General features: G+C 40.5%; 2 protein-coding genes and 1 long non-coding RNA gene across 3 annotated transcripts; 1 reads left to right on the top strand and 2 right to left on the bottom strand.

Moving 5' to 3' along the window:
* Positions 1–10,914: 10,914 nt before the first annotated feature.
* On the top strand, positions 10,915–13,116 carry LOC121369865 (polycystic kidney disease protein 1-like 3). The gene is made up of 3 exons (XM_041494942.1): positions 10,915–11,288; positions 11,662–12,586; positions 12,661–13,116. Exons 1-3 carry the CDS (start codon positions 10,915–10,917, stop codon positions 13,114–13,116), a joined length of 1,755 nt encoding a protein of 584 aa, XP_041350876.1.
* Positions 13,117–13,416: 300 nt separating this feature from the next.
* LOC121369864 (golgin subfamily A member 6-like protein 2) lies at positions 13,417–14,762 on the bottom strand. The gene is made up of 2 exons (XM_041494941.1): positions 14,755–14,762; positions 13,417–14,374 (listed from the first exon to the last, which is right to left on the bottom strand). The coding sequence occupies exons 1-2, from the start codon at positions 14,760–14,762 to the stop codon at positions 13,417–13,419; spliced, it is 966 nt and encodes a 321-aa protein (XP_041350875.1).
* Positions 14,763–24,133: 9,371 nt separating this feature from the next.
* Positions 24,134–24,891, bottom strand: LOC121370820. The gene is made up of 2 exons (XR_005957733.1): positions 24,753–24,891; positions 24,134–24,353 (listed from the first exon to the last, which is right to left on the bottom strand). It is a non-coding gene; the product is annotated as an uncharacterized LOC121370820 (long non-coding RNA).
* Between the last annotated feature and the right edge of the window lie 354 nt (positions 24,892–25,245).

Here is a 25,245-nt window from a genome sequence, read left to right as displayed (position 1 = left end):
CTTAGGCCATGAGATCTAGTAACTTGGACTGTGAGATCTAGTAACTTAGGCCATGAGATGTATGAACTTAGGCCATGAGATCTAGCAACTTAGGCCATGAGATCTAGTAACTTAGACTGTGAGATCTATTAACTTAGGCCATGAGATATATTAGGCCATGAGATCTAGTAACTTAGGCCATGAGATCTAGTAACTTAGACTGTGAGATCTAGTAATTTAGGCCATGAGATCTAGTAACTTAGGCTGTGAGATCTAGTAACTTAGACCATGAGATCTATTAACTAAGGCCATGAGATCTAGCAACTTAGACCGTGAGATTTAGTAACTTAGGTCATGAGATCTAGTAACTTAGACCATGAGATCTATTAACTTAGGTCATGAGATCTAGTAACTTAGACTGTGAGATCTATTAACTTAGGCCATGAGATCTAGTAACTTAGTCCATGAGGTCTAGCAACTTGGACTGTGAAATCTAGTAACTTAGACTGTGAGATCTAGTAACTTAGACTGTGAGATCTATTAACTTAGGCCATGAGATCTAGTAACTTAGGCCATGAGATCTAGTAACTTAGTCTGTGAGATCTAGCAACTTAGACTGTGAGATCTAGCAACTTAGACTGTGAGATCTAGTAACTTAGGCCATGAGATCTGGTAACTTAGACTGTGAGATCTAATAACTTAGACTATGAGATATATTAAGTAAGACTGTGATATCTAGCAACTTAGACTGTAAGATCTAGTAACTAAGAGTGTGATATCTAGTAGTAACTAAGACTGTAAGATCTAATAACTTAGACTATGAGATCTATTAACTAAGACTTTGATATCTAGTAACTAAGACTGTGAGATCCAGTAACTAAGACTGTTATATCTAGTAACTAAGACTGTGAGATCTAGTAACTAAGACTGTGAGATCTAGTAACTTAGGCCATGAGATCTAGTAACTTAGACTGTGAGATCTAATAACTTAGACTATGAGATCTAGTAACCAAGACTGTGAGATCTAGTAACTAAGACTTGAGATCTAGTAACTAAGACTGTTATATCGAGATCTAGTAACTAAGACTGTAAGATCTAATAACTTAGACTATGAGATCTGTTAACTAAGACTTTAATATCTAGTAACTAAGACTGTGAGATCCAGTAACTAAGACTGTTATATCTAGTAACTAAGACTGTGAGATCTAGTAACTTAGACTTTGAGATCTAGTAACTTAGGCCATAAGATCTAGTAACTTAGACTGTGAGATTTAATAACTTAGACTATGAGATCTATTAAGTAAGACTGTGATATCTAGTAACTAAGACTGTTATATCTAGTAACTAAGACTGTGAGATCTAGTAACTAAGACTGTATGATCTAGTAACTAAGACTGTGAGATCTAGTAACTTAGACTTTGAGATCTAGTAACTTAGGCCATAAGATCTAGTAACTTAGACTGTGAGATTTAATAACTTAGACTATGAGATCTATTAAGTAAGACTGTGATATCTAGTAACTAAGACTGTTATATCTAGTAACTAAGACTGTGAGATCTAGTAACTAAGACTGTATGATCTAGTAACTAAGACTGTTATATCTAGTAACTAAGACTGAGATCTAGTAACTAAGACTTGAGATCTAGTAACTAAGACTGTGATATCTAGTAACTAAGACTAAGATCTAGTAACTTAGACTATGAGATCTATTAAGTAAGACTGTAATATCTAGTAACTAAGACTGTAAGATCTAGTAACTAAGACTGTGAGATCTAGTAACTAAGACTTTGATATCTAGTAACTAAGACTATGAGATCTATTAACTAAGACTTATATCTAGTAACTAAGATTGTGAGATCCAGTAACTAAGACTTATATCTAGTAACTAAGACTGTTATATCTATTAACTAAGACTGTGAGATCCAGTAACTAAGACTGTTATATCTAGTAACTAAGAGTGTGATATCTAGTAACTAAGACTATGAGATCTATTAACTAAGACTTTGATATCTAGTAACTAAGACTGTGAGATCCAGTAACTAAGACTTATATCTAGTAACTAAGACTGTTATATCTATTAACTAAGACTGTGAGATCCAGTAACTAAGACTGTTATATCTAGTAACTAAGACTGTTATATCTAGTAACTAAGACTGTGATATCAATCTGATTAAAATTAGCTCCCCTGATTAATAACTATTACCTGTGAATCACTTACAGCATCCCGTTGGAGCTCATGTCCAGATGAACTTTCATTCGACCAATCAAAACTTACTTGCAGAATCATGCCAGTGATTTGAAAATAATTTGAAGACATTTGGAATTATACTGAGGGTATACGAAATGCTTCGGGTGAATTACGAAGTATGTCGGAAACTAATTTCAATATAAAATTTTAATGTTTCAAAATATATCAATATACGAGTTCTTGTATATATGGGCTTGTGGCCTTACATACAATAAAAAATTTGAATTGAAATGAATTGCGTTTCAAAACGGAAAAAAACCTTGACAGTTTAGCACACAATCCAAAGTTTATTAAAGCACTCTCCCCCACCCCCATGCTTGAGTAACAATATAATTGGAGCGGCTATATGAACCACGGCTGTAACAGCCCAGGACTGCCTTTACAAATTTAATTCAAAATAGTTACAATTTAAATTTAATTCAAAATGGTTAATCCACTAATTATGTTAACCACCAGTAATTTAAAATGTGCTTTGGCTTTAAACTTTCTTTTCATACAATCTAAAAAAAAACCCACCATAAAATAAATAATATTGTGGTATATTTAGGATGTCCAATTTTTTTTCTTACTTTTAAAGATATTGAAGTTTGACTTATATCTCGAAATCTGGACTTGTTTTGTTGAGTGCTTAACTTATTATCTTGACATGTCTGCATATTATCTCAAGAGCACATTACTTATTATTACAAGTACTTGACTTATTAGCTTGAGTGCATGACTTATTATCATAACTGCTCAACTTATTAACTTGAGCAGTTGACTTGTTATCTCAATCACTTGACTTATTATCTCAAGTACTCAACTTTTGACGCATTTGACTTATTATCCTGAATGCTCAACTTATTATCTTCAACTCTTGACTTACTATCTTGAGTGCTCAACTTATTATCTTGAGTGCTTGACTTATTATCTCGAGTGTTCAGTGTATTTTCTTGAGTGTGTTACTTATTATCTGAAACTCGACTTATAATATTGAGTGCTCAAATATTTTATAGATTGCTCGACTTATTATCTCAAGTGCTTGATTTGTTATCTCAAGTGCTTGATTTGTTGTCTCAAGTGCTTGACTTATTATCTCAAGTGCTCAACTAGATCGATCTCACCAATGCAATAAAACATGTTTTATTTTATAAAATAAATAATTTGTAATGTAAAATTGAAGATTGATTTATTTCTTTAAAAATTAAATAAAACACCTGGAGTTATATATCCATATATAATATATCAAGTGGGGTGTAGATCTGAAGGTGCCAAAAGGGGGTGGGACACTCAGACATATATGAGACTTGGGAGATTTTGTCTGAGACTCAAGGATTTTTGTCTGAGTCTCGGGGGCGTTTGTCTGAGACTTGGGGGGATTTTGTCTGAGACTCGGGAGATTTTGTCCGAGTCTCAGGGGATTTTGTCTGAGACTCGGGTGGATTTTGTCTGAGACTCGGGGGGGATTTTGTCTGAGACTCAAGGGTTTTTGTCCGAGTCTCAGGGGATTTTGTCTGAGACTCAAGGGATTTTGTCTGAGACTCAAGGGATTTTGTCCAAGTCTCGGGGGATTTTGTCTAAGACTCAGGGGATTTTGTCTGAGACTCAGGGGATTTTGTCTGAGACTCAAGGGTTTTTGTCCGAGTCTCGGGGGATTTTGTCTGAGACTCGGGAGATTTTGTCCGAGTCTCGGGGGATTTTGTCTGAGACTCGGGGGATTTTGTCCGAGTCTTGGGGGATTTTGTCTGAGACTCAGGGGACTTTGTCTAAGTGGGGGGGTGGGGGTGGATGATTATGTCTTAGGCTCAGGGGATTTTGTCTGAGACTCGGAAGATTATGTCTGGGTCTCGGGGGGGATTGGGGATGTCTGAGGCTCAGGGGATTTTATCTGAGGGGAATCTGTTAGAGGGAATTGTGTCCTGGATTAATTAAATAAAGTAACTTAGTCTTATGTGATATTTTTTACATTCTAAATAGGTATTCCGCTTTTAAAAAAAACTTTTATTTTGTTTAACAACACCAGTAGGCCTAGAGCACATTGATTTATTAATCATCGGCTATTGGACGTCAAACATTTGGTAATTTTATAGCAATGCAAACACCGACTGTGGACATCCGGTGTCGTTACACGTGTGGATATTACAGCTTACTATGACCATTTTAAATATGGAAATAAACTGCAATACATTGTAGAGAACTCATAGTTTGTGAGCAATGTAATAGACAGTTTAGTCAGTAGAAACGACATATAAAAATTTAATAATAAAAATTCGAAGTAAATTTTAATGGCAATAAAGAGTTTGCTCGCGGTTTAGATAAGTATTATTATATCTGAAATTTTATCTTCATTTGTTTCCAATAATTTGTTTTTAGTGAAAACATAGAGGTTTTTAAAAATAATTACAAAATACGAAATTGTCAACAAGAGATGCAACGACGGTCATGTCCCTTGCCTAAATTCTTGCCAATTTACGTATTAATACAAATTAATTTCCAGTGCTTATGACATTAAAGCGTTTTAATTAAACTGATATGATCTTGTTAAAATGGTATATTTAATGTTTCATGATTAAACTGCACAGTTTAAATAAAATGTCTATTGAAAAATGTTTAATTAAATTATAAATTATCAAATGTTAGAGTTGTAGCCTCTAGCTTTGCTATTACTTTAAACGCCCATTCTTATATATGCAAGCAAACAGCTTATTATATATAACGTTTGATATCATGATATATCATTAATACGTTGTAATAAAAGTAGAAATGGTTTTAAAAAGAATTGATCATTAGGTGCAGAAAGTACTCCAGGTGTTGTTGTTTTTTTTTTTTGTTTTTTTTTGTTGGTAAAATGTGAATATATCAAACACATGACGGTACACCATTTGGATTCATTTTATAAATATTTAATTATTTTTAAAATATTTTTTTCGCTTCAGTTATGCTTGTGTCATGTCAAAGAAACATCGCACACCTTAAAAATTAACGTTGATTTTTTTTATATTATGTTTATTTTTGTTTGCCTCGGTAAATGTTAACGCAGTCAGACAATGGGTTCACTGAGGTGGTTCGATCGCACATCTCGACCACATGTTTTTTCAAACGAGTATGTGACGTATGCAAACATAAACGTAATGAAGCCTCTACTGTTGCTATCCACAACACAGCCGGGCCCTTTTGTGGTCAAAGACATGTTGATATCACTAGTAGGTACAATGAATTCCTCTTTTATTAAACATTGGCCTAATCCTGACCACTTCAACCTAATCTCGACCAGCTGTTTATTACATGTACATGTAAGATAGCCTACTTGACAAAAAATACTTGGTATATTTATATTTCGTATATAAACTTGGTAAATATGATATATCATTATTCCACTATACTTGCGTATACTATCTCATAAGCGTACGATACAGGGGTGGGTGGGTAGAGGTAGGCCTCCCCAAATTGCTGGAGCAAATCATCTCTTTCTGGCAAACACGTTGTTCAAGCAAAATTATCTGACCTGACCCTATGTATTTTCATCATTCATATAAAAATGCACGTTTGCAACACTGTCTAGATGTACATGTAGTAATGCAAAGTGTGCATAAACGATGTTATTCAGATCTCTCTCTCTCTCTCTCAGGAAATACAGAAAGATTAACTTTTAATAGGCAGTGGTTTACACATTTGAGTAGGCGACGTCACTTCCAGCCAATCTGAAGTACGCGAAAATCGACCAAAAAGACACACAAGATGGCTGCCCCATATAGCAGGAATAATTGCGTGTTTTTTATTTTTTATATCAGTTCTAAAATGACGCGTTTTTCATTATTAAACTGTGTTGGTGGTTTGGACATAGAGAGAGAGAGAGAGAGAGAGAGAGAGAGAGAGAGAGAGAGAGAGAGAGAGAGAGAGTAATAAACACATTAGGTGGATCCTCATATTTTGCATAACAGTAAGTGCAATAATACTCTTGCAATACCCATGTCTTTCTTGTGTTTTCTAGATACACCTTATACAACACTTTGCATGTCGGTTTGTTCCATGGAATGTGCTACTCTACAAACAGTATAGTACATACCACAGCCTTTGTTACACCAGTTGTGGAGCACTGTCTGGAAAGCGAAATAGCCCAATGGGCCCAACGATGAGAATCATTTCTAGATCGATTTCAAACATCAGGCAAGCGCTTTTACACTAACAGAGACAATTTAAGGATCCACAGGGCCTATAGCACAAACAACAACGGGGCCCCCTTTCCCAGGGTATATATTTTGCAACCCACTCAGGGAGAGGGGAAAAATGACCTGAGGAAAATAAATGTATACATCACCGCGGCGCCCCTGAAGCGTGGGGCCCGTAGCACGTGCTACATGTGCTACTAGGATAAACCGGCTCTGAACAGACATAGCCCACAGCCAGGAACAGATACAAATGGACATGGAAATGCTTATGTATATTTAAACATAGGACAATGGGTACATTTGACCTAACCTCGACCACCCGACTTAATCTCGACCATGGTCGTCATTAAGTCAAATGTATACTTGCGATTTAAGCAAATGTCATAAAATTACAAGTAAATGTTTATTTATTTTAATCATTTTATGACTGAAAGCTAATGGAACGTCTGTTTTAAAACTAATAGCTACAGCCATGGATGACAGTATATCACAGTAAACACGAAACAGTTTTGTGAGAACATTTACCACATTATTCAACTGCACATGACTAAAAAAAGTGGGCGTCTCTTCTAGTCTCAATCTTCGGTTTTTCAGTTGATTGAGCATGTCGAAACAAACTACCAATCATGTTGTTTTGAAAGCGGCAGTTTTGAATAATAATTCCCAATATAATCTCATCTAGTTTATCAAGATATTTGTTATTGTGATATTTATTGCTGTGGCGTAAAGGTCCAATAAATGTCAAAATGTTAAAAAACGGACCGTAGATGTTTACACTGGTGAAGTAAATTTCACCATATGATTCCTTCGAATTGTGGTCGTAATTAGGACTTGGTCGAGATATGGTCAGTTTACCATACTGACTGAACTAGATGCCACCCCATGGCAATTTGGGAGCCGATATATTGTAACTTTAAATAAAATAAACTTACGGATGTACGTATATTATAAAGTTACAATGAAGGATTGAAAGAAGGTAAAGGATGAAGAGAGGAATCAACTGACGGACGAAGATATTAGTAGGTGTGTCTGTTGAGCGTCAAGTGTACTCGTTGAGCCCAGGTCACGTAGGGACGCTGACCTCTAAGCGTGGGAGCATGACGTCACGACGTGGGGACATTGACCTCTAAGCGTGGCGTCGGTGCTAATTAGGTTAATGGCAGCCTTTGCCTTGGTAGCTGTCAAAGGAAAGCGTCATGACCTCAGTGACCTGGGTTAATGGGTTTGGCAGCTGTCGGAGGTCCTTTGATATACAGGAAACAGATGGAACGGGAGTCGTTAATGACCCGTAGATGGCCTCGGGTCACACGAAAAGAGGCAGGTGTGAGTGTGGAAATCTGCATTATGGCACAAAAACAGATGTCGGCCTATCAGAGGTCAAGATAGCGTCCGAGCACAGACCTACTGGCGTTGGGATGTTGACCTCTAAGCGTGGTAACTGGTTTAATGGCTTTTGCAGTTGTGGGATGAGAGTGGGAACCTGACCCACGTGTCGCTTTTTTAACTGGGTTATTGACTTTGTCAGCTGTCGGGTATAGAATGTCTGGGGGAAATTCCACATGGGTTGCGCCGAAAACGTGTCCATATATGGTGCTGTCCCGAGGTAGCGTGGGTATGCTATGGATGGCAAGTAGGCCTAATGGTTTCGGCAACTGTACAAAGAATGTCATAGGACAATTCCGTTGACCTCTAAGCGTGATATCAGTGCAAACGGGGTTAATAGCTTATTCAGCTGTCGGGATGAACGTGGGTACGCTATGCCCCAGACATTATTACAAAAACCTACATTAGTATCGGCCTCGGTGGTGTAGTGGTTAAGCCATCAGACTTAAGGCTGGTAGGCGCGTCACGTCCTGCTATTGCTACTGCTGCTGTTAAGGGTTATGTTTCATTTCCAACAATCCATATTTATTTCGAACGTGACGAGTTAGATCGTGAGGCCATACATACGTATCAGAACAATTATGACATTGATTCATGATATTGACTGTTGAATGACTCACAGTGAAATAATGTTATCTGACATGCACGTCTACTTTTAGGCTTAGATACTTTGATGAATGTTTGTCTGTTTCGTTTTGGGGCTTTCAACTCTGTTGTTGTATCCGAGCACACTCACATGAGCGAAAGAAAAAATGGTAATACTATTTGCCTATCGCCCTATAACACGAATCGTAGACAGTGTGGGTACCCCCACCCCCCCCCCCCACACACACACACATACACGCACCCACACACACCCATATAAAAAAAATCATGGCTAAGCCAATGCAAAAACATTTAATGATGGGTTTTTTCTTCTTTGTTTATTGTTGTTTTGTTTTTTGGGGGGTTGTGAGTTTTTGTTTGTTTGTTTGTTTTTGTTTGTTTATATATTTATTTTTTGGTTGTTGTTAGCAACACAATTATCTGTAATAGGTCTATTATTCTAAATCATTCTGCTGTATTAAATTTAAAGAATATTTATACCTACGAGTATGTGTTTAGGAAAATGAGTAATAGTAAGAAATCAATAACGTTAAGTCATTCATTCTATCGATGGCCAGTAAATAATTGTTTAATCTAGTTTGATAGAGTATAAATTAAACCCGCGCAAGCAACAATGGCTTTCTTTATTCAAATGACGTTCCCAGCGACCATATTGTTTCAAGTTTGCGGTTGCCTTGTTCGTGTTATCGCGTTGTCAGCAGTCAATCGTGCGCACGGAGAACAAGCATAATACAGAACGAGAATCAGTAATAACATTAACAGCCATGACATATTAGATATTGTTCTCACAATTCTGTTCATTACACCGCGTGTTTTTGTCATGTTTAAACAACTATTCGTTCAGATACGTGACGTAAACAGATCTTGCTTCTAGTATAGGTCTGTGTATATTCACACTACTTACAGCTATGTGTGTGTGTGTCAGACTGACATACAGAGAGAGAGAGAGAGAGAGAGAGAGAGAGAGAGAGAGAGAGAGAGAGAGAGAGAGAGAGAGAGACTCAGCACCCCACCCCGAACCATCGCTCGCCACAGTCTAGACACCCATCCTCCCTACATACACCCTGCACATGCGCCTGAACATCTCACCGGTTCGAAGTGCCCCCCAAAACTTTAAATGGTGTTTTAAATTCTACCATGCCTGCCATTTCTAAGGTATGTGACAGGATTTGTTATAAATTGTTTCATCTGACTAGTGTACGTACTATTGTGTCTGAAACACGTCCGGGGATCTATTAAAGTTAAAATGACAATTTGTGTACGGACACTACGAAGCAGTCAATCAGATGCTTTAACTCGATTACACCAATATGTGGGATATCACGATGTGATACCATAAATATCAAGTAGTAATGGGTGTTCTCTCCACGGCTAATTAAGAGCATTTGGCCGTTAGATAGTGTGTTGTTGTGACACACACACACACACACACACACACACAGAGAGAGAGAGAGAGAGAGAGAGAGAGAGAGAGAGAGAGAGAGAGAGAGAGAGAGAGAGAGAGAGACAGACAGACAGACAGACAGACAGACAGAGAGTATGTGTGCTAAGCAGGAAAAGTGGCGAATAGAAAGGAAAAGAAAAGGGGAAGAAATAGAAGAAAGAAACCCCCACAACAATTAGCAGCATTGTGACCAAAACAATCACAACCACCACCATAATTCTCCTCCCCAACATCACTGTGACCAAAACAATCACCACCACCACAACAATCCTCCTCTCCAACATCACTGACAACCACCACCACCACCACAATCATCCTCCATAACATCACTATGACAACAACCACCACCACCACCACAATCATCCTCCCCAGCATCACTGAGACCACAACAACCACCACCACCATCACAATCCTCATCCCCAACATGACTGTGACCAAAACCACCACCACCATCACAATCCTCCTCCCCAATATCAATGTGACCAAAACAATCACCACCACCACAACAATCCTCCTCCCCAACATATCTGTGACCAAAATCATCACCACCATCACCACAATCCTCCTCCCCAACATCACTTAGACCACAACAACTATCACCACCACAATCCTCCTCCCCAGCATCACTGTGACAACCACCACCACCACCACCACCACCACCAACAACAACACCACAATCCTCCTCCCCAGCATCACTGAGACCACAACAACCACCACCATCACAATCCTCCTCCCCAATATCACTGTGACCAAACCAATCAACACCACCACCACAGTCATCATTCTCGACATCACTGTGACCAAACTAATCACCACCACCACCACCACCACAATCCTCTTCCCCAACATCACTGACCAAAACAATCACAACCACCACCACAGTCATCATTCTCAACATCACTGTGACCAAAATAATCACTACTACCACCACCACAATCCTCTTCCCCAACATCACTGTGACCAAAACAATCACCACCACCACCACAGTCATCATCCTCAACATCACTGTGACCAAAACCACCACCACCACCACAATCATCGTCCTCAACATCACTGTGACCAAAACAATCACAACCACCACCACAATCATCATCCTCAACATCACTATGACCAAAACCACCACCACCACAACCCTCCTCCCCAACATCTCTGTGACCAAAACCACCACCACCACCACAATCATCATCCTCAACATCACTGTGACCAAAATAATCACAACCACCACCACAATCATCATCCTCAACATCATTGTGACCAAATCAGCCATCACTACCACCACCACCACCACAATCATCCTCCTCGACATCACTGTGACCAAAATAATTACCATCACAATCATCATCCTCTACATCACTGTGACCAAAACCATCACAACCACCACCACAATCCTCCTTCCCAACATCACAGTGACCACCGCCACAATCCTCCTTCCAACATCACAGTCACCACCACCACCACAATCCTCCTCCTCAACATCACTGTGACCAAACAATCCTCCTTCCCATCACAATCACCACCACCACAATCCTCCTCCCAAATCATCACCACCACTGCCACAATCAATCACAGTCACCACCACCACAATCCTCCTTCTCAACATCACAGTCAACCACCGCCACAATCCCTTCCCAACATCACAGTCACCACCACCACAATCCTCCTTCCCAACATCACAGTCACCAAAACAATCACCTTCCCACATCACAATCACCACCTTGACAATCCTCCTTCCCAACATCACATCACCACCACCACCACAATCAATCCCAACATCACACTCACCACCACCATCACAATCCTCACCCAACATCACATCACCACCACCACCACAATCCTCCTTCCCAACATCACAGTCACCACCACCGCCACAATCAACCTTCCCAACATCACAGTCACCACCAATCAATCATCCTCCCAACATCACAGTCACCACCAATCACATCCTCCTTCCCAACATCACAGTCACCACCACCGCCACAATCATCCTTCCCAACATCACAGTCACCACCACCACCACAATCCTCCTTCCCAACATCACAACACCACCACCACAATCATCATTCCCAACATCACAGTCACCAAAACAATCACAACCACCATCCACAATCCCAACATCCTCAACAACATCACCGCCACAATCCTCCTTCCCACATCACAATCACCACCACCGCCACAATCCTCCTTCCACCATCTGCAATCACCACCCCACAATCACTGTTCCCAACATCACAGTCACCACCACCACAATCCTCCTTCCTTGACATCACAGTGACCAAACCACAATCCTCCTTCCCAACATCACAGTCACCACCGCCACAATCCTCCTTCCCAACGTCACAGTCACCACCACCGCCACAATCCTCCTTCCCAACATCACAGTCACCACCGCCACAATCCTCCTTCCCAACATCACAATCACCACCACCACCACAATCCTCCTTCAACATCACACTCAATCACCACCGCCACAATCGACATCACAGTGACCAAACAATCCTCCTTCCCAACATCACAGTCACCACCACCGCCACAATCCTCCTTCCCAACATCACAGTCACCACCACCACAATCCTCCTTCCCAACATCACAGTCACCACCACCGCCACAATCCTCCTTCCCAACATCACAGTCACCACCGCCACAATCCTCCTTCCCAACATCACAGTCACCACCACCGCCACAATCCTCCTTCCCAACATCACACTCACCACCACCGCCACAATCCTCCTTCCCAACATCACAGTCACCACCACCACAATCCTCCTTCCCAACATCACAGTCACCACCGCCACAATCCTCCTTCCCAACATCACAATCACCACCACCGCCACAATCCTCCTTCCCAACATCAGAATCACCACCACCACCACAATCCTCCTCCCATCCTCAACATCACAATCCTGACCAAATCACAATCACCACCACCGCCACAATCCTCCTTCCCAACATCACAGTCACCACCGCCACAATCATCCTTCCCAACATCACAGTCACCACCACCACAATCCTCCTTCCCAACATCACAACCACCACCACCACAATCCTCCTTCCCAACATCACACTCACCACCACTGTCCTCCTTCCCAACATCACAATTACCACCACACATCATCCTTCCCAACATCACAGTCACCACCAAACAATCCTCCATCCCAACATCACAATCACCACCACCGCCACAATCCTCCTTCCCAACATCACAATCACCACCACCACCACAATCCTCCTTCCCAACATCACATCACCACCACCACCACAATCCTCATTCCCAACATCACAATCCTCCACCACTGACACAATCACCTTGAACATCACAGTCACCACCACCGCCACAATCCTCCTTCCCAACATCACAATCACCACCGCCACAATCATCCTTCCCAACATCACATCACCACCACTCCACAATCCTCCTTCCCAACATCACAGTCACCACCACTGCACACATCCTCCTTCCCAACATCACAGTCACCACCACATCCACAACCACAATCCTTCCCAACATCACAGTCACCACCACCAAACAATCCTCAAACACCACAATCACCACCACCACAATCCTCCTTCCCAACATCACTGTGACCACCGACAAATCCTCATCACCACAATCACCACCACCACCACAATCCCTCCTTCCCAACATCACAGTCACCACCGCCACAATCCTCCTTCCCAACATCACAATCACCACCACCGCCACAATCCTCCTTCCCAACATCACAGTCACCACCACCGCCACAATCCTCCTTCCCAACATCACAGTCACCACCACTGCCACAATCCTCCTTCCCAACATCACAATCACCACCACCGCCACAATCCTCCTTCCCAACATCACAATCACCACCACCGCCACAATCCTCCTTCCCAACATCACAGTCACCACCACCGCCACAATCCTCCTTCCCAACATCACAGTCACCACCACCGCCACAATCCTCCTTCCCAACATCACAGTCACCACCACCACCACAATCCTCCTTCCCAACATCACAGTCACCACCACCACCACAATCCTCCTTCCCAACATCACAGTCACCACCACTGCCACAATCCTCCTTCCCAACATCACAATCACCACCACCACCACAATCCTCCTTCCCAACATCACAATCACCACCACTGCCACAATCCTCCTTCCCAACATCACAGTCACCACCACCGCCACAATCCTCCTTCCCAACATCACAATCACCACCACCGCCACAATCCTCCTTCCCAACATCACAGTCACCACCACCGCCACAATCCTCCTTCCCAACATCACAGTCACCACCACCACCACAATCCTCCTTCCCAACATCACAATCACCACCACCGCCACAATCCTCCTTCCCAACATCACAGTCACCACCACCGCCACAATCCTCCTTCCCAACATCACAGTCACCACCGCCACAATCCTCCTTCCCAACATCACAGTCACCACCACCGCCACAATCCTCCTTCCCAACATCACAGTCACCACCACCACCACAATCCTCCTTCCCAACATCACAATCACCACCACCACCACAATCCTCCTTCCCAACATCACAATCACCACCACTGCCACAATCACTCCTCCTCCCAACATCACATCACAATCCTCCTTCTCAACATCACAGTCACCACCACCGCCACAATCCTCCTTCCCAACATCACAATCACCACCACCACAATCCTCCTTCCCAACATCACTGACATCGTCGTTACAATAACATTATATGTTTGTTGTGTAAGATCAACCATAAATATTCAAAATTGACATTCAGCTCAATTTAAAAAAAAAAAAAAATTAGAAACCCACAAAAACAAGCGAAATTTGTTAATGCAATGATCTATAAATGCAACCACCTATATTATAACCATCTATATTGTAAGCACCAATATCTTCGAGCGGTCAGTAGTTAGAATGAAGCAAAATAAAATAAATGTTCTTTGCACAGACGTTTTTATTTACCAACTTAGTCATTTTGTCACATTGATTAGTTGTCTTTGATTAATTACCATAGCACGTACTAATAAATATCTTGCATGCACCAAGCCCACTATCATCTGTTAAGATATGATTTAGGATTTACAATTTGTACCAGTTTGACCAACGGAGAACTGTCGGAATTTGGTGTGGGATGAACCATATATGAATATGTTTCTTCGGATGGTTTTGTATATTTGTGTTATTAGTTTACAGGTAAGAATACTTTTTTAAAATCCACAAATTTAAAAACAAAACAGTAAAACAAACCCCGCGAATACTTATTTGTAAAAACAAAAAGTAAAACACACTGCTTAATTTAAAAAATTGATGTAGGGCCTAAGTCTGCTTCTAATTAATTAATTTTAATATGATTTTATACAATTATTTTGAATTAACAAGTATATTGCATTGTTTTTATAGCTGGCAATGGATGCTGGTAAGTAGAAATAAAATTATTTAGCTTGTCAAATGACTGTAACAGTAGTTTATGGTTAGCGTAAAAAACAATTAGGCGTAAATGACGTAAATGCTGGTTATAATCGCGCACGTGTGTGTGCGCACGCGCGTGTGTATGTGTATGTTTGTGTTTTTGTGTGTGTGTGTGTGCTATGTATGTGTGAGTCTCTGTGTGTGTGTGTGTGTGTGTGTGTGTGTGTGTGTGTGTGTGTATGTATGTGTGTGTGTGTGTGTGTGCTATGTATGTGTGTCACAGTGTGTGTGTTTGTGTGTGCTATGTATGTATGCATGTATGTGTGTGTGTGTGTGTGTGTGCTGTGTGCTCTGTGTGTGTGTCTGTGTGTGTGGTCTCTCTCTCTCTCTCTCTCTCTCTCTCTCTCTCTCTCTCTCTCTCTCTCTGTGTGTGTGTGTGTGTGTGTGTGTGTGTGTGTGTGTGTTACGTTGACAGGAATTCCAAAGTATGTAAAGACAACTATATGCCGAATTATGAATCTTCTTTATCAAGCACTATCATTTACAGGCACGGCGGAGCAGGGAGGTGTGTGTATGGGTAGGGGGCTCTAGCCCTTCCAATAATTTTGAATCAAAAACATTATTGGTAGTAAATCTTAAGGCAGATATTAATTTTACTTGTAGAATGCAGGAAATTGCATTTCAGGACATCTAGTTTTCAAACTTCTACGGGGGAGCATATCTCCGAACCCCCTAGAAACATTCCTTGGCGCCCTCGATCTCAGTCAGCCCCCCCCCCCCCCCACCCCGCCATGCCTGATTTACGACGTAACATTTTGTGGAGCACGCATTTTGCTTCCGAAAAAGATTCAATGTTTGTATTTTAAAACGTTTGACACCCAATAACCGATGTTTAATTAATAAATGTGCTCTAGTGATGTCGTTAAACAAAACAAAAATCTTTAACTTTTAAAAGTAAGTAGGCTACGTCCAATCAAACAGCGAGAATTAGCGTATGAATATGTAACTAGGCTCTTGGAGAATCCCCCAAATTTCCGACACGTTAATGTTGGTTTTACTGCAGTAAATGGATTTGATGTTATATGTAGATTAAATAAGAATTAAAATTTATAGTCCTTCCCACAGGGAATGCCTTTTATTTCTGAGCCTATTGTTTTCTAAATTTTCACACAAAAATAGTGTGAGGGTTTGTTTGTTTTGAGGGGGTGGGGGGTGGGGGGTGGGGGGGGGGTTGGTGGTTTTTTATTATTTCCAAAACGTTTTTACTTTTCTTCTGACCTCAAACGAAACTGAAATTATTTTACAGAAAACTTTTTTGTAGGAGGATGGGACGGTCTATAAATACATTTCAGTCTTATACCGCACAATATAATCCTTTTTGTTTCCTTTTTTTTTCAAAATATATAATAAATGCATATGACGTCTGTTTGATTTGAACACATGTACGATCTTTCAGCTGTGAATCTACATAGCCCAAGGTTTAATTATTTTATTGTGGAGAATCAGGTGTTTGAGAATGGACAGACAGCCAAAGCACTGAACATATCACCAAAGGCGTTCGACCTTGACACTGGCCCAGCTGGAACTATCACCTATTCTATTGCAGGTAAAGTTTACAAAACGCATATAGCGTTATTATTCCAATCTGTAAATACTCTGTTCTTATAAATGATTGGATTAGTGCACACAATATCACATGACTTAGAAAAAAATGACATCACTTTTGTACTACTTTCGGCAAAGCTTAAATCACTAAATAGAGCGTTTCAGCTGTTTTCTTTATTGTTTGAAATTAATAAAAGAACTGAATGTTGAATCAATAAATGTTAATGTTTAAAAAAACCCCAGCAAACATGCAGACATATTTTTAAAAACCTTATTTAACATAAAAATTCAAAAATTCTCTCATTCGATTACTAACGGAAAACAGCATTTTATATGTAACAGTTATAAACTTGAAATTATAAAAACTGAACGTTCATGGAAGCATAAACCACACACACTTACACGTATGAATGGTTTCTCGTAAACGCGCTACGCCGCAACATATAAACGTTCAATATCAAAATATGCTCTATCAGTGAAAATCTACATTGTAGAACAAATAGCCAAGTCACTCACTGAACATGTTGCCAAAGGTGTACAAACTTGACACGGACCTATCATGGAATTAGGCTATCACCTACCTTGACCCTTCCTTACACCTTCGAGTTTTCGCCCTAAAGTTGTGTATCGTTCACAACTTTCAAAATAAGCTATGTATGTATAAAAACTGGTAAGCTACGAATCTATGTCTGTGTGTGTGTGTGTGTGTGCGCGCGCGCGCGCGTGCGTGCATACCTGCGCACGTATGTGTACGTATATATATGTTAATCACATTCGACGATATCAAGTACAGTGACATGGAATGATGTCAATTTAAAAAACCACGACTGTCACATGCTGTGCTATATCAGTTTTCAATGCATTATTATTATGTAACCGTTTATTGTATACCAAAATTATGGGTTAATATATATATATATATATATATATATATATATATATATATATATATATATATTCATATTCTTTAAAAGCCGGAAATGGAGATCATCAGTTTTCGATAAACCAGACAACAGGAGTCGTCTCAATGAAGAAATCGCTTGACCGAGAGCAGAGATCACGATACCAGCTGACCGTTGTTGCTGTCGACCGGGGGAATCCTCCAAAAACGGGAACGGCCACTGTGCGTATCACCGTGCTGGATCACAACGATAACCCGCCAAGCTGTCTCAGTGCCGTGAGTGCGCAGGTGCCCCAGATAGCACCTCTCTCACAAGTGGTCGCGTCCCTGGAGTGCTCTGATGATGACGAAGACAAGAATGCAGTTTCATCGTATAAAATAATTTCAAAAGGTATGTGCAGTGAGAACCCAAAAGATAAGTATTAGAATTTATTGTATGTAGCAGGGTTTGTATGGAGTGCTCCTGCTGGTAGAAGCTAGTGGGGGTGTCCCTATTAGCCAAGTGCTGGATACTCACACAGATTGATTTATCGGTTGATAGGCGAGTTCATAGCACAAGGATGCTTTTTTTTTTTAATCACTTGTTAGAGAGAATATCGTGAGAGACTTTAGGTATGACATACGCGATCTCCCACTAGTGGATAATCGTTTTGATGACATGTGATTGGCTGTTTCACGATGATGACCTAGTCGCCAGAGTCATACAATCCGATGGATTAGACACCACCAATGCCCTGTATCGTAACAGTTGAACTGAAACTGGCTGCAAGCACTTGCGCTGAAAATATGTTTTACTTGGAAAATATGTTGGGTTTTTGTTTTTGTTTTTCATTTGATTTTTCAAAACATGTAAGAAATAAAATCCTGCATTCGCGTCCGTTAGATAACATTTATCTTACATCTTATTGTTTAAAAACGTATTCCACTCGCTCGATATGTTTTGTAAGACAGACGGAATCCAACGGTTATTCCTGTAGTATTCTCAATATGACCCAATTAAGACTTGTAAGAATTCAACTATCAGTCCATAGTCCTACTATCAGTCCATAGTCCTACTATCAGTCCATAGTTGAGAGACGTATAAGGTGCCTTCGCTTGAGATGGCATTATGTAGGAGTGTTGGTATACTGTATTCCTACAGGCTGTAGTAATTGTGGATTTCCATGTCTTATATCGGTTGGTAGAAGCTTTAAACTCTTGAACAAAGACCCAGATTCGAATCCCTAGTATGGAACGGTACATGACCATATTTACAATATCAGTTTACACGTGATCTGTGTTCTTCATCTGACCGTGACATTGACTTGAAACTTGGATAACCTCATTCAAAAGGTTTATGCTGGCCTAAAGAATAGATTTACTAAATATTGCGCATTGTGTCAGCGTTTTGCTATCTTTGCTCCAAGCTGTTCGACTAGTAGTAAAAATGTCTCTATTTAGTAACCATCTTACCACATCTCCAGTAATGGGCGTATGCTGACCTCTTTTGCAGTTACCTGTTGACCGTAGGCTAACACTTGTATAGCACACGTACCCGGTCCTCTTACAGAACTGTGCGCTATTTCTGTCTACAGCTTAGTTGTTGGCTTGAGATAATTATATCTTTTTATAACTAAAAAGCCTAATGTGAAATGTATTTCTCAGAGTATAATTACTTACAAATTCGACAGACACTCAAGAATATTGCAAAAAAGTTAATGTTTTTGTTCATAATCAACATAAGTATTATTAACTGACACCCTACCCGAAGATTCGGCAGGATATATTAAAAACAACAACAACAATTGTGTGTACGGATGTGTATGGTCCAGACAACCCAGGACACCGAGTGTACGGATGTGTATGATCCAGACAACCAGGACATTGTGTGTACGGATGTGTATGATCCAGACAACCCAGGACACCGAGTGTACGGATGTGTATGATCCAGACAACCAAGGACATTGTGTGTACGGATGTGTATGATCCAGACAACCCAGGACACCGAGTGTACGGATGTGTATGATCCAGACAACCCAGGACACCGAGTGTACGGATGTGTATGATCCAGACAACCCAGGACATTGTGTGTACGGATGTGTATGGTCCAGACAACCCAGGACACTGTGTGTACGGATGTGTATGATCCAGACAACCCAGGACATTGTGTCTACGGATGTGTATGGTCCAGACAACCCAGGACACCGAGTGTACGGATGTGTATGATCCAGACAACCCAGGACACCGAGTGTACGGATGTGTATGATCCAGACAAACCAGGACATTGTGTCTACGGATGTGTATGGCCCAGATAACCCGGGACACCGAGTGTACGGATGTGTATGGTCCAGACAACCCAGACACCGAGTGTACGGATGTGTATGGTCCAGACAACCCAGGACATTGTGTGTACGGATGTGTATGATCCAGACAACCAAGGACATTGTGTGTACGGATGTGTATGGTCCAGACAACACAGGACACCGAGTGTACGGATGTGTATGGTCCAGATAACCCAGGACACCGAGTGTACGGATGTGTATGATCCAGACAACCAGGGCATTGTGTGTGTACGGATGTGTATGATCCAGACAACCCAGGACACCGAGTGTACGGATGTGTATGATCCAGACAACCCAGGACATTGTGTGTACGGATGTGTATGATCCAAACAACCCAGGATACCGAGTGTACGGATGTGTATGATCCAGACAACCCAGGACACCGAGTGTACGGATGTGTATGATCCAGACAACCCAGGACATTGTGTGTACGGATGTGTATGGTCCAGATAACCCAGGACACTGTGTACGGATGTGTATGATCCAGACAACCCAGGACATTGTGTCTACGGATGTGTATGGTCCAGACAACCCAGGACATTGTGTGTACGGATGTGTATGATCCAGACAACCCAGGACACCGAGTGTACGGATGTGTATGATCCAGACAACCCAGGACACCGAGTGTACGGATGTGTATGATCCAGACAACCAAGGACACTGTGTGTATGGATGTGTATGATCCAGACAACCCAGGACACCGAGTGTACGGATGTGTATGATCCAGACAACCCAGGACACCGAGTGTACGGATGTGTATGATCCAGACAACCCAGGACACCGAGTGTACGGATGTGTATGATCCAGACAACCCAGACACCGAGTGTACGGATGTGTATGGCCCAGATAACCCGGGACACCGAGTGTACGGATGTGTATGGCCCAGATATAATCCGGGACACCGAGTGTACGGATGTGTATGGCCCAGATAACCCGGGACACCGAGTGTACGGATGTGTATGGCCCAGATAACCCGGGACACCGAGTGTACGGATGTGTATGGTCCAGATAACCCGGGACACCGAGTGTACGGATGTGTATGGTCCAGATAACCCAAGAAACAGGAAACTAAGTTTTAACCAGAACTAACATACGATATTTTAGAGAAACATGTACTGACAATTATTATTTAATTTATTTAGTTTTAATGCGTGTTTTTTATATTGCAGGTCGTAAACATTACCTGCCCTTCAAAGTTTCTCAGCATGGCAATGTGCTTGTCGCCACGCCCCTTGCCTACATTTCCAGCACGGTATCTCGGGGTAGTCGAAACCGCAATGCCTTCACGTTTAACGTCAGAGTTAGAAACATAGCCTACCCGTTTCTGGAAACAACGGTTGTTGTGTCTGTCAAGGTCACTGAAACAGGTAACACTGTTTAAAGTCACAACCTCGCCTCACCATATTATATAATCATTTACTAAAATACAAAAGCAAAATACAAATAGGAATACAGCTATAAACTATTATCACCAGCTGCTTTTATACAACATACAAATATGTGGCCATTGTGTTTATTACAATGTGACACAAAAGTGGAATAGTGTTCTGCTTCGGGATGTTCAAATGGAGACCGATACATTTGTATGTGACGTAGACTAACGACTATAAGTAAGGTATAGACGAGTGGCGTGTGCCAGTAAACACATTAAAGCGAACCATCTAAATGAGTAAACAATAATAAAAACAAATACACTCGAGATTGCAGCTTTCACTTGAACATCCACTCGGGAGGGAGACGTGTGGCGTTGGTGTGTGGTACTCTCGTTGAGAATTTGCACATGTATAAAGATGCATGGCGTGCCACTAAGTTAGGCGAATGGCATCGGGACCGACCGAGATATTCCGATACGTTTTAAGCTGTTGGTATATTGATGTTATGTTTCTACAAATTATTCTTGTTCTTAGCCTGAATTTTAATAAATAATTATATATACCAATACAATACAGTGCGAGACAAACGGAAGCGAGTTCTTCTGTACTCACTAGAACAGTGGAAGTAATCCTAGTGGTGTAGTGGCATTAACACGAGTTCTGGTGTTGGTTGTAGTACTAAATACATTATCTTACTTGTCTTCAAATATAAATATTATAGTAACAAGGGGTCCAACCTAAACCGTATGACACGTGCTTGAACTTCGTATACCATTACCAAAATGGCAGATGAAGCTAGCTTCGATACACGACGGTGAGTACATTTTGTCTTACAGCTGCATGCTGAATGCCTTTCTGATTAAAATAATATTGCGATACGGCTCTAGAATGAATACCATCCATCTGTTTACGTAATTCTCGATTTTGTTCAACCAAAATAAAGCTATTGAAGAAAAACCTCGTTGTTTTTACGGTCAAAACAAACATGATCAAAATATTTGGTGTTATTTTAATGAAACAAGTTATATTTATATACTTTGAAAGTGTCATGATGAAAGCTTGTACACCCTGGGAGCTAAATTATGCAAATATGTTTTGGAAAGTCATTTTATAATTGTTCATCCAAGACATTGCTTATTGTTTAGGCACATCTTCGTTTGCTCCCCCTGGTTTAAGCCAAGATTTTGTTTACTTCAAAAAATTATATTTGAATTTGTACCCCTAAAATATCGTGATTATATTTTTCAACTTAAGGCGTATTTTTTTTTTCAGTAATGGGAAGATACAAAAAGAGGCCAGTTAAGTTAAGCCTTTACCAATAACGAAAGACACCTAGAAGATCCAGTTCTGGCAAAAGGCTGTGTAATCGTCGTACCTCAGACTTTACAAATTGCACATATAAATGTTTCCTTAACCCATTTAAGAAAGTATCTTCTAAAACAACACCTATAGATGTAAATCCTACATCCAACAAGGAACTTCCAACACCACCACAGCAGCGATCATCACAAAATAAAGGAGAAAAGCGATTTAGGAAGACGTTGTCATTCGCATCTCAGAGTGTAAATGACAGTGATGATAATCGTACATATCAAGTGTTAGATGAACCGTCCCTTGATGCAGACACGTATACTGATGATATAACAGACACAATGTCACTCTTCAAAAGCAGAGTTCAAAATGGCTTTTGTTCCACAAAACCCCCAAAAGGAAACATTTTCTATGTATTATTTAAAGATACGCTAAAATGGCACTGTCACGGTAATTCATCCTGCATGAGGTATTCTGACGCCAACAAGGACTTGTTTTGGACAGGAACTTGTTTTTGGAGGTCAGTTTATCAGATTCATGAGAGGGTTTTCTCGCCAGGATATATCCTGGACCACCTCATGGAGTTCAACCTGCACGTGCCAACTACAAGGTGGAATGAAGGAAAGATACTTAATTCCTTCATTATGACTTGGAATCAAGGACAAATGCTCATGTGTTCAGATGTTACATGCAATTAAAAAGTACACATAAACTAAGTTTCAACTATTCAAATGCGTTCTTATTTCTAAAAAAACCCTAAAAAACCCACCCAAGTATTGTTCGAGACCTGTGAATGCTTATATATAATTGGTTTATGATTTGATTACATGTACATTTATATTCAAAGTCTATTTATCCTGAAACTGCTCGTGTTATATCACTGACAGTAATGAAACATTTAGGTTATCACACTCCAGATGACAAACATCTCAGAGGCTTTAGATTGGATAAAAACGAATTGTGATGCAGTATTTTTAATGTGACGTCACAATTGTAATTCCTAATTTTTCTCTGTTCAGCTTGAAAAAATTAAAAAACAAAATTTAGTAGAATGGCAACAGAAATGTAATGCAACTCCCCACATTTATGAAATAGGTTTCTCAATTCGTGAAGGTTGACCATCTTACGGATGTCACTCACGTTAATTAATTTTCAAAACGTCACCTAAGACTAAAACCCATGTCTTAACTAACGAGAGTGAAATAAATACAATAATCAACCGTCACTCGTTGTGGAGGTTTCATGTACACAATACAACTTACGTCATATTGTCATTAAATTTTGTCTAAACACTTCTGAAAACCCCCAGATGTAGGTCAAGGGTCAGTCAATGTCACAGTAACCTATTCGAGATACACGGCATGCATCCATATACTAGGATTGCTGTTTTAGGTATCCAGTGGGGGACTAACAACAAACTAATACTACAGTGCATTATAATGTCGATTTATTAAACAATATATAAAAACTAGATCATTCATTCCAATGAATCTGGAAACGCGGTGCTCTTGGAGATGACTCCTAGTTAACAACACTCATCCACAGTCAGTGCACTGGTGCCCGCCTGGTCTGCCGTGATGGACAACCACGTCTGCGGACGGCAGACCTTCCAGAGTATAGTTCGCCGCAGTCTTCACAAACTGTTCTGAAAAACAAAATTTGGAACATACGATTAGGTGTCCTAAACCCGTGGGAGCAGACGAAGATATGCCTAAACTATAAGAAAATTATTGGATGGATAATTATATAATGACGTTCCAAAACGTATTTGCTTAATTTAGCTTCCAGGGTAAACAAACTTTCATCAAGACACCTTTTAAGTGTATAAATATAACTCGTTTCCTTAAAATAACACCAAAAACTTTGATCATGTTTGTTTTGGCCGTCAAAACAACGAGGTTTTTCTTCAATAGCTTTTTTGTGGTTTAACAAAATCGGGAATTAAGTAAACAAATGGATAGAATATTCATTCTAGAGCCGTATCGCAATATTATTTTAAGCAGAAAGGCATCCAGCATGTAGCTGTAAGACAAAATGTACTCACCGTCGTGTATCGAAGCGAGCTTTATCCACCACTTTGGTAGTGTCATACGGTGGGTACTATCCACGTGGGTCTGGTCATCTGGCAGTCTGCTGTATTCTCCCAGCTTTAGTGATACATTCACTGCTAGAGCAGACGTAATATTAACAGCATCTCGGGGAAGCTAATAAACCTCTTTCACATTCCACTGCGCATGTGCCCGTTGCGGGGTAATTTGAGGAAGCAAACCGCGAATTCACGCGAGATCTCGCAAAAATAGACCTGTGGACATGTTGGGGGGCATAGACAATGGGAAGCCACGCAATAGGAATGTGAATATCTCCATGATTAATTATTCTATCAGTAGGGAACCCGAAAATTCTGTCGACATCCAACAAGACTTATTGGAGACATTTGTGAATTATTGCTTATCACAAAATAAAAAAAATTCTTGTCGGGATTTCTTTTCACCAAGTTATTTAAAATTTTGTTCGGTATTTGGAATAAAATTAAATGA

The sequence above is a fragment of the Gigantopelta aegis genome, chromosome 4 (genome assembly GCF_016097555.1).
Source record: "Gigantopelta aegis isolate Gae_Host chromosome 4, Gae_host_genome, whole genome shotgun sequence".
NCBI lineage: Eukaryota > Metazoa > Mollusca > Gastropoda > Neomphalida > Peltospiridae > Gigantopelta > Gigantopelta aegis.
Note: the sequence above shows the minus strand (reverse complement) of the source record. Positions and strands in the feature narration are given on the sequence as shown.